General features: G+C 42.5%; 1 protein-coding gene across 1 annotated transcript; it reads right to left on the bottom strand.

Annotated features, from left to right (window-relative positions):
- Window positions 1–804: 804 nt before the first annotated feature.
- LOC309802870 (uncharacterized protein) lies at window positions 805–10,457 on the bottom strand (the record flags this gene model as incomplete). The annotated part of the gene is made up of 5 exons (XM_082618752.1): window positions 10,394–10,457; window positions 4,704–4,820; window positions 3,611–3,657; window positions 1,229–1,312; window positions 805–997 (listed from the first exon to the last, which is right to left on the bottom strand). Exons 2-5 carry the CDS (start codon window positions 4,746–4,748, stop codon window positions 805–807), a joined length of 369 nt encoding a protein of 122 aa, XP_082474878.1. The 5' UTR covers window positions 4,749–4,820; window positions 10,394–10,457.
- Between the last annotated feature and the right edge of the window lie 1,005 nt (window positions 10,458–11,462).

Below are 11,462 nucleotides of genomic sequence, written 5' to 3' on the forward strand. Positions count from 1 at the left end.
AAAGCTTTGACTTAAACAATATCATCAGGATATTTCATTTTCAAAAATATTCTTATCCCATCCCCTTGGCATGCTCTTTGAGTTGCTCTTCTAGAAAGGGCAATGGTTTTGCCCTGATTCGTTCATACTCTCCTACTCTGGCCCTCTGATTAAATGGCACTGTATAGTGAGATTTGTGGAAGGGGAGAGCTTTGTTGAAGCCGTAGCAGAGCAGATGGTGTCCCACCCCTCCCACCGTCACTATAAGCAACACACTCTAACCACTGAACTCACCATACAATGAATGAAGCTATAGTTGGCACCATAGGGACACCCATGAGAACAATTCCAGGAAGTCTATGACCCTCCAATTGTCTGCTATGCCCACAATGCTCTCGCTAAAAAGTGATCATAAAAAATCCTTGCCTGTAAGTAGGTTTGTTTTCTGTCATTTGACTCTGTCACCCAGACCACAACTGACGAGTTTAGGATTCTACACTCTGGCCAAAGGCAGATATAAAGAGAAAGACCTGAGTAAGGCCAGGAGCTCAGGCACATCCTGGACTGCTCATTTTCCCACTAGGAGATTCCTAATCAGGTCTTCCCTCCTGGATCCTTGGAACTTGATAAATGAAGAGAATAAATAATAAAAGCGGGAGCTGTAGGAAGAAGAAGCTGAGATAGCAAACAAGAAAGAGAAGGAGGCTGAGGAGGAATCTTAACATGCCTGCCCTTCCCTTCTCCATACCAAACAGCTCCACTTGTATTTGTTATATGTTGGGCTTCCTTGAAATATTTCACGTACCAAAAAAAATGACTTACCACTCACCACGTCCCAAAAAGGGAAAACTTCGAAAATGTCTCCTGGGAGGGGGATACAAAACAGGGCTGAGCCATACTGAGTATGGCCCCTGCAGCTTTCCTTACTTGCTCACGCACTTGGATGGCTTTGCGAAGATTTCCAGACTCAAACTTGGAGAAGAACCGTAAGCAGTCAGAAGTGGTGTCTTGCAAAGGCCTGTAATGAAATAGAGAACCTTTGAACATAGGACTTATTGCTATTCTTGGGCACAGTTTAGCATTTCTTAGAGATAAGCTTTCTCTTACAGATCTTTAACCCGAATTTTCACTGTGCTGATTTTAGGAGAAGGAATGGATTATTAACTTAAAATATTCTTATGCTCGTGCCATTAAAAGGATATTCTATACTCCCACCCCCCTCATTCCACTGATGTTCAAGACCACCTACCAATGCTCATCTAGACTGAAGACAACTTTATTTATAATATCGCTTGGCTGGATGAGCCTCCGGACATCCTCAAATATTTTGATCCTGGAAAGGAAAATTGAAAACATTTTAAGGGTTGGCCCTCACTCCTTACCCCATTCATCCTATGGTCATGTGGGAAGGGCCTTGGGACTCATCAGAGAATTATGAAAGAAAAATGTAATCATGATCCAACCTTGAGCTGAATGAGTACAAAAAGCACCACCCCTCCTTCCTTTTCTTCTTTATCAAAAAATAAAACTACACTGAACAGTAGGAATGTAGGAAGCAGTGATGTCAGATTTTCATTTTAGGAGGATTCTCTACTCAAAGGAGTTTTGTCAAGAGCATTTGGGCTGAGGGACTTTGAAGCCTCTGGTTGTGTGAATAAGAGGGCCCTCTGCACTAAGACACTTTTGAAGGAGACATTAGGATTGCTGATGGTCTGGGAGGCTCCAATAAGCCTTTGAATTCTTGTGTCATTTATAGTCCTTGGTTCTGTTTGCTCCAGAAGACTATGGTCAATCTTCTCTCTGAGAAACACCAATATCTGGGAGACTTAAGTAAGAGGGAGGAAGGATACCTAAGGGATATTTCAGATTCCCTCCTTGAATTTCTGATCCAGCTCTCTGGGGTGGGGAGGGGTAGGAGAAGGGGGAGGGAAGGTCAAAATGAGGCCTAGACTCAGGGGAAAGATGTCCTGTCCAGTGGGGAGCTGTTGCTGGGCCAGCCCCTGTGGTGTGTCTCTCAGGAACTTGAGCATGGAGATAAGGTCAGAGGGGTGAGGTCAGAGATGTCAGCCAGGAGACCAAGTGGAAGCAGTTCTTGGGGTCCACCATCAATTTGCTGATGAACTTGCTAACAGTTAAGAAAACTTACTGCTATGCACACTTTGCTCCATAGACTTAGTGTATGCATACTTAGTATATTTTCTGGGAAAACCGTTTTCTCCTTGAGTTCAGTAATTTTCTTTTTAATCTCGTTATGCCTATCCAAAGGCAAAGCTCCATTTCATGCATCCTGGGAATAATCCATCACACAACATTTCTTCCCTGCAGGATGCATTTTTTTTTCCTTACAATCCTTAGTGATGCAGCAAAACTATTCCCCAAGCCAAGTCAGGTTCTATAAGGTTGGGACTGTGGGATGGAGGTCCACCACCTCCTCTCATTAACAAGAGATCAGATTCCAATGTGCAGTAAATGAGAAAAGTGATCCCAAATAATCCATACTTGTTTATTCCTGAGAACCTTCCCTTAAGGAATGATCCCAGTATTTGGAGAAACTGGATAATCTTTCCCTTTTGTAGGATTTGCAATGGATTCGGGGTAAGGGGTTGCATTAGAATCGTCTAAGAAATTCTTTTTGTGGAAACACATGTCTACCACCACCCTACTCTTGGCTCTGAAATGTCCTAGTAGGGAGGCAAGCTTGTATATTTGGCGAAAATATCCTTAAGGTTTTTTTTTTTTTATTTTTTTTTGTTTTTTTTTTGGTGGGGGCGGTATGCGGGCCTCTCACTGTTGTGGCCTCTCCCATTGCGGAGCACAGGCTCCAGACGTGCAGGCCCAGCGGCCATGGCTCACGGGCCCAGCCACTCTGCAGCATGTGGGATCTTCCCGGACCGGGGCATGAACTCGTGTCCCCTGCATCGGCAGGCAGACTCTCAACCGCTGCGCCACCGGGGAAGCCCTCCTTAAGGCTTTTAACATGCTGCTGACTAATGCTCACTTTCCTGAAGATAACAGAATTATCTGTACAAACCATTCCACCTACAAAAATACTAAAGAAGAAAAAATATATATAGCTCCCAAGTTAGTAGCACCATCACCTTTGGACTCCACATTTACGTTCCAACACGGACTGGGCAGAGAGAGGTGGACAATGCCCCCAGAAATCTGGAAATGCCATCATTGTGAAGTCAGACACAGATCTAGTTCTTCTAGCTTTGGCCATACAAAGATAGGGGTCATGGAAGGCGATATGCGTCCGATGTGTCTGCAGGAGCTTATCTATTAATTCAGTAGCTTCTCTAGGTCTAGTGGAATTGGAAAAGGAGGCACTTATCCTTGGGCAGGAAATCGCATCTATGTCCCAAGCATCCTCTTTGAAGGACGCCTGAACGTCTAAGATTTCACTTCCGGAAGAACCTATCCCAAGACCATTGGATTGTGCATTTCGGTATGGGTTCATTCCAGGTCTTTTTTGGACGTTAGATGTATGTTGGACCTCCCCATCTTCACTCTGCTCATAAGGGAGGTCTGGACAGGGACTTCTCTTTCTTGTCCCCAGGAGATTTGGTCCTTATTCAAGCAAAGCCCTTTTGGGGAGGCAGCAGTCAGAATGTGGTGGTGACTGGCATACCGAGTCTCGTCCAAGTTCAAACCACCTCCAGGTTTGGACTCCAGTTCCTTCAGGTTAAAAGTGGAAAAGAATACGTCAGTGTTTCTGTCCAAGTAGAGAATACAATCTGATCCCTGTCCTCACTCTCTGGGCACAGAGCTAAGCATAAATCCTGTGCACTGGAAAACTTTTTCCAAAGTCAGTCAAGGAAAGACTAAGCTTCAAGAGTCAAAGAAATGGCAGAATCCTAGAAACGCACACTTGGAAGGGGCATTTGGTGGGTCTAGTATGAGTCTATGCAGTACATGAAAGCCTCCTACGACACCCCCAAACATTTACAGCCTGGATGAATGACTCATTTACAGAAACTTCCCTGTATCCCAAGGTGGTTCCTTTTATTTGAGGATCATTCTCATTGTTTAAGAAAAATTCTTTTTTACTCGGAATTAAAATTTCCTTCCCTGAAACTTTTACCCACCGATGCCTTTCTGCTTTCTAGAGTGAAATACAATGTCAGCTCCCTTCTATAAGTGACTTAGCGTGTACCCTTAGATGTGGCCAAATTCATGGTTTATTAAGAATCATAAGAAAATAATGGAGGTCCAAAAGCAGGTCTAAATTTTGGTGGGAGCAACAGCAGAAGAAGCAACAGCAACCAGCCACTGGATTAACATGACCAGGTATAAGGTGCTTGATTTGTTTCTGCTAACAAAGAAATCCTAGAATCAGGCTGGTCACCTTCAGAAAGCCATCTCATACAACCATCCCACTCTCACAAGAGAATGATTAAATCACCATGAATTTTCACTTGCTTTCCCAGGACATGAGAGTAAGGCACCTTGCCCACCAGACAACAGGCAGCAATGTGAACCTTCATCCTACTTCCTTCCGAGGTGATGGGTGTCAGATTGTATTGATAGGACCCTTGCATGCATCCTATCTCTGCCACCTTCTCATATCTTTGTTTAGCCTTTTACTTCCCTCTCAGAAAGATCCCAGAAGCAGAATGATAAAGATGAGCAATGTTTTCCATCTGGAGGCCAGTTTGGATTCCCAGAGTCTGCAAGGAACCCATTAGCATCACCGAGGAGTAGAACCACGGCATACATTCTACCTCAAAACTGCAGGAGAGCTCAAAACACATCGCCTCATATTGCATCAGTTCCTCTTCAGGTCGATCAAGACCAGGTTTGGAGCTCAGCTTGTTCACATCTGTTTCCAAGTCATCATCCTACAATGGCACATTCAAAAAATATGTTACAATCAGGAGAACCATCCTGAGAAATATCGAGACAAGCTACATATGGGACTTTTCAGAATCCTGGGACACGGTTTCCTTGCCTCCAAGTTATAGTGCTAGCCTAGTCAAGGATAATTTAATATGTAAGGTTGTATTTTTAAATACTAAGAAAGATGATAGTTTTTCTCAGTGTTCATGTTAGTATTTATCAGCCTTCATCATAAATAATTTATGTAAAATGAGATGAACTATGTAAACAATGAAGCACAATACCAAAGAATTGTTTTTATCTCATCACCACTGTCTTTGACATAACTGTAATTGTCGTACCTATTCATCTATCTCCCTATTTAGGTCACTCTTTTCACAAACGTTTAATGAGCCCCTACTATGAGTGGGCACTCTCCTAGGTACTAAAGACTCATTGGTAATTGAACAGACCAAGGTCCATGATTCCATAGAACTTGCCTTCTAGTGAGAAAAGGAAGACAGTAAGAAAGCAAACAAATGAGCAAGGTAACTTCGAACAGTGATAAATGTCATGGGAAGAATGAGAGGTGGTGAAGTGATTGTGAGTGAGGCTGGGGTACAAAGAAGCTAAGGAGGTCACTTTTTATTTTATTTTTTTTTTGCGGTACGCAGGCCTCTCACTGTTGTGGCCTCTCCAATTGCGGAGCACAGGCTCCGGACGCACGGACTCAGTGGCCATGGTTCACGGGCCCAGCTGCTCCGTGGCATATGGAATCTTCCTGGACCAGGGCACGAACCTGTGTCCCCTGCATCGGCAGGCGGACTCTCAACCACTGAGCCACCAGGGAAGCCCGGAGGACACATTTTAACAATAACGGCTAAAAAGGCAAAGACTTGGGGGAAGAAATTACTAACAGAAAAAGAAAAAAATAGAGCAACTTAAATTTGCTTACAGAAAGAAGGTGGCTGAATGTATATACTCATATACACGAATTCATACATATAACTGAATCACTGTTGTATAGCAGAAATTAACACATTATAAATCAATTATACTTCAATAAAATAAATTTAAAATTTTTTTTTAAAAAATAGAAAGTGGCTGAAACATAAAGAATAAGAGGAAGACTGCAGGAGTCAAAATTCCATACGCAGGTATGATGCTGAGCCTTCCAGGCTCTGGGGAGGAGGTCGTAACCTCCTACTATACCTGTATCCCTTTGTACATTTAAAAGTTTACCGAGTCACCATCAGCCTTTTCTTCATTGGGATGAATAATACCAGACCTTTTATTTCTTCTTCTAGATCATCATTTCATAATAGATTAACAGTGACGGTGACTCTCCTCCAAACACTTCTGTATTTTTCAAATGTTATAGAATGTTACAGAGAAAGGACATAGTTCAATCTCTTCATCTTTCTGTGCCTCTCCCAGATCAAGTTTCCCTAATAAAATGGGGGGGGGAATCCACCCTATATTTTAGGAATCTATTTTGTTAGTTAAGGAAAAACCTGATAGTCCTGAAAGCCTGGCTTATTATTCCTGAAATCAAATAAATGTGGAAAATAAATGTTATATTCCTGGGTTTCCCTGGTGGCGCAGTGGTTAAGAATCTGCCTGCCAGTGCAGGGGACATGGCTTTGAGCCCTGGTCCGGGAATATACCACATGCCCTGGAGCAACTAAGTCTGTGCGCCACAACTACTGAGCCTGTGCCCTAGAGCCTGTGAGCCACAGCTACTGAAGCCCACGCACCTAGAACCCGTGCTCCTCAACAAGAGAAGCCACCACAATGAGAAGCTCGTGCACCGCAACGAAGAGTAGCCCCCGCTCACCGCAACTAGAGAAAGCCCGCACACAGCAACGAAGACCCAATGCAGCCAAAAAAATAAATAAATAAGAGGGTTAACATAAATTTTTTTTAAAATCATTTTAAAAAATGTTATATTCCTGATTCAGGGGAAAAAGTGCAATATTCCATCCATCTTCTGCAATTTTTCTCCAAGCTTTAAATTAAAAGAAATATAGATCCCATGAGGTTGATATAAGGATATTTTCAGATACAGTGCATACCAGGCCCAAACTCCTTAGCCTGGTATTGGAGATCCCAACACTTATCCTTTCCAGCTTCATCTGTCAGATCTTCCTTCCCTTCACCATCTCTGCTACAGCCTCAGCCATGCCCCAAGGTGGCACCAATAGAAATGCAACCTGGCAGGCCTTGAGAAGCATCTCCCCACCAGCAAGTAAGGTTGGTACGTCTGGAATGAGGAGCGTCAGGTAACCCATGAGCTTCAGCCTATCTAGGTGCCCTACTCAGCCTTAGAGCAGGTGTTAGCAAACTATAGACCACTGCTTGTTTTTGGAAATAAAGTTTTATCGGATCACAGTCATGCCCATTCATTTATATACTGCCTGTGATGGCTTTCTCAGTATTAACAGCAAAGTGGAGTACTTGTAACAGAGATCATCTCTGGTCCTCAAAGTTTGAACCTTGGCCTCTGAATCTCCAGGCACTCAAGCAGGTTGTCAACTACTTCTGTATTTTATAAACACCCTTTATAAATACGCTTATATTTATTTAGGAGTGGACCAGCTTCTCTGTCCTCTCAGCAACCCAGAGAAGCTTCATCATTTAGGATTTTGGTACCCATCTAACCCAGATAACTCCCTCCCTCCTCAGGTTCGACCCTTCCAATATTGACTTTCCCCAGCCTTAGATTTGAGTTCAACACCCTTTTGAAGGTGCCGATTCAAACTCTGGTAGAGACAATCCCCAAGTTTACTAGACTGAATTCTTTGAAGATAAAAACTATGTCTTATTTGCTTTTGTATCATATTAACATCCCTAAGATCTTAGCATGCTGCCTCACATATGGATCATATCCAAGAAAATACCTGAAAGAAATAAAAAGTTTAAGAGGAGGAAAGGAGGGAAGAAAGCAAGGAAGAGCTTGAATTCACCCTTTCTGTCCTCCTCGTCTTCAGAGTCTGTCCAAATCTAATGTCTGTGTTCCTTAAGAAAACAAACAAACAAACATGGCTAACCTCTAGTCTATATTCGTTATAAGTTTCTCTTTCCTTATGATGACATTCACAGTTTTCAATCAAAGAACAGCACCCAACTATACACTCTCAAGACGCTTTACAGATATAAGTTCCTTTTAATCATTCTTTCTAAGAGGCTTCTCCCAATTGTTAACTAAGATTTTCAAAGGAAAAGGCCACAAGTTAAAGGCCTGCATCCATTCTCTGACCAGAAATAAATACTCTTGGCTTCTTGCCCACATAACTTGCAGCAAATGCTGTTGGGTTCTCCAAGGGAAAACCCGGTTCCCTGTCTCCTGCTACACCCCAGAATCAAGCCCTTACTCTGATGTTCCTCTGTTTCTCTATAAGGCATGCTCGCACACTTACTTCTCACCTTCTCCTCAGCTCGAAGGCTCTTGACGAATTATTTCCAGGCCCTCACTTATTTGTCTTATGCTTCCTTCCCAGCTGGATTGATTTATTTGTTTAGATTCCTCTCCACCCCAACCCACCATCATCTGCAGAGTGGGGGTAAGGAGACGGTCTGAAAGCTCTCCCCCGACCCCATGCTGTGTGAAGTCGAGCACCAGCCTGCAGCTTGTCCCTCCACATCAGATACAAGAGGTGACTGATGCTACACATCAAACATTCAGCTATCAAAGAGCCAGCAAGAGGGGTGGGAAAGTGGCATTGATGAATGACTGCAGCAGCCCAGTATTATTCAAATAATTCAGCAAGTTCTCCACAGGCCTGCATCGGCAAGTCACAGCAAAGAGCCAATTTGCTACTGATGACTTCAGAAATGATTCTATTTATCAACAAAACCCTGAGCACACCAGAATAGCAACAGCAGCCTTAACCTAGAGACCTGGCTAAGAGGTAGTCCCTCTATGTCTGCTACTACCATTAGCAAGGTGAGTGAGAGAACGCAAAAAGTCTCTTTCTCCCTAGGCAGATGTGTAGATGGAATGGTATGTAAAAAGAAAGGAAGAGAGGGAGGGGGAGAGGAGGATGGATGGATGGATAGTAGATAGATAGACAAGTAGATAGATAGATAGATAGATTTTTTAATCCAGATTTCATCTCCAGGAATGTCATAAAAGGTAGCATTTACTTCTCAGTCTTATTTTGCAGATGTCAAAACTAAGGAACTATAACTTGAAGGGACTTGTCCAAGTCGATGTCCACCAACAGAGATGGGGACAGAATTATAACTCGTAGATAAATTATCATTATTCTAGAGCAGTGGTTCTTAACCACAGGGTGATTTTTGCCCCGCAGGGATATTTGGCAAGTCCCAGAGACAGTTTTGATTCATGACTGGGGGGCAAAGGGGTGGATGTCACCAGCATCTTGTGGATTGAGGTCAGGAGTGCTGCTAAACATCGTATAATGCACAGGACAACCCCCCATGACAAAGAATTATCCAGCCAGAATGCCAAGGTTTAGAAACCTTTTTCTAGAAATGCTGTCAGTAAACTATGCCCCACTGTCTGCTTTTGTGGAACACAGTCATGCCCTATTGTTTACACATTGTCTATGGTTGCTTTTGTGCTACACCAGCAAAGTTGAGTTGTTGTGACAGAAACTGTATCGTCCACAAAGCGTAGAGTAATGATTATCTGACCTTTCATAGAGAGTTGGCTGATCTCCATTCTATAGCATAGGTTATTATTGATAGAGACTAAAAGGCACTACTTCCTTGCTGGCCAGGATACGTGCCATACAACCCAAAGGAGCACAGTTCACATACTCCAAGGTAAATGGAATTGTACAATGCAGTGGTCCTGTGTATAGATTGGGTAGATGAGAAGAGTGACTTACAAAGACAGTGGAGATCTACTAGAAAAAGTTTCCTAGGAAGTCTTTCCATGGTCTCTTAGCCTGAATATCCTTCACATTCATTAAATACACCAACCCTAAATGTCTACCTCAGGCTTATCCTGATGGAATATTAGTGCCTTGATAATAGATAGCCTCTGACTTGACGATGGGATTGTACTGGGCCTACCAAGACAAAAATGACAACTTGGAGATCAGTAGCCATCATTTAGTGAGCATCAGTATCTGCCAGGACTTAAAGTGGAAACGCAAAAGTCCATCCTTAAAATTTACCCTGGGCGGGACTTCCCTGGTGGCACAGTGGTTAAGAAACTGCCTGCCAATCCAAAGGACATGGCCCGGGAAGATCTCACATGCCGTGGAGCAACTAAGCCCATGCACCACAACTACTGAGCCTGCACTCTAGAACCCATGAGCCACAACAACCTAGCCTGCATGTCACAATTACTGAAGCTCGTGTGCCTAGAGCCCATGCTCTGCAATGAGAAGCCACTGCAATGATAAGTCCATGCACCTCAATGAAGAGTAGCCCCCGCTCACTGCAATTAGAGAAAGCCCAAGGGCAGCAACAAAGACCCAAAGTAACCATAAATAAATAAATTAATTAATTTAAAATTCTGAAAAAAATTTTACCCTGGGCTTAGCTGAACATAGAAAGGGACATTTTCCTTTGTAGAATTATGAATGTAGAGATCATTAGAAGCAAGGGCTAGTGTACCTACTTCCTCTTTCACATCTTCTGAATCTGAGTCTTTGTCCTCTTCTTCGTCTCCATCATCTTCAAAATCTTCTGAGTGGGAAAAAAAAAAACAGAGGTGAAAAGGATGAGGCTTCCCCTTTGCCTTGGATTGAGATTCTCGCTACCCAATGCTTAGTACTTCCCACAGGTAAGGGGCCATTATTAAGTGTACAGGATCCCAAAACACGCTTACACTTATCATATGTGTAAATCATGAGCACATAGGTACGTGAGAGCACTATATCATGATGTCTAAACTGCTGTCCCACACTGAATGCAAAATGAGTGCAGAATAAAATGACACATGAATACCATTCTGGCTTCCTTCACCCAATATAGAAGTATTTATGCAACTACTATGTAGAAGTATTTATGCAACTAATGTTGCCAGAGTTTAGTGATCACATAGATGTCAAAGCTGTTGTAATGTAGACAGCACTTTGATTGATTCCCTAATTTTAATACGAAGGAACTGATTTAAAACAAAAGTCCACAGAAAGCACGCAGTGTCATTGTGACAAGATGATGCCTGTGGAAAATCTGTTCCCTGGAAGGAGGACAAGGTTGAAAAGCACTAGTATCTTCTGACAACAAAACCTTCTCGGAGATTGGATAATCATACTTTCAAGTATTCTAAAATGACTTGCATGGGGTGGCAAAACAGCAAAAGTTTGATTTCAATTTCATCCTGAGGGCAAATTAATTCCAGAACCAGTCTGTATGGTGGAGGGACTCCATCATGGGATTGCAAATAGATTTTTTAAAATCAGCTGAGATGACTCTACAGGCATTCCATAGCTACCAGGCAAAGTGCCAACAGTTAATAATTAAGGACAAAATTAATAAGCTTGGTATTATGAAAAACTAGCTTTCTCATACATGTCTCTAATTACTTATTAGATAATCACCGTTGATCTGTTAAAAAAATTGATTCTACTTTCATCCACATTCCTCTGAAATAGTATCCAAATGCAAAAGTTCATCATAAAGCTCATAACTATGAGCAAAATAAGTACAGAACTACCCACATACTTTATCTTCAGTTAGAACAC

This window comes from Mesoplodon mirus, assembly GCF_964341445.2.
Source record: "Mesoplodon mirus genome assembly, chromosome: 4".
In the NCBI taxonomy this organism is placed as follows: Eukaryota; Metazoa; Chordata; class Mammalia; order Artiodactyla; family Ziphiidae; genus Mesoplodon; species Mesoplodon mirus.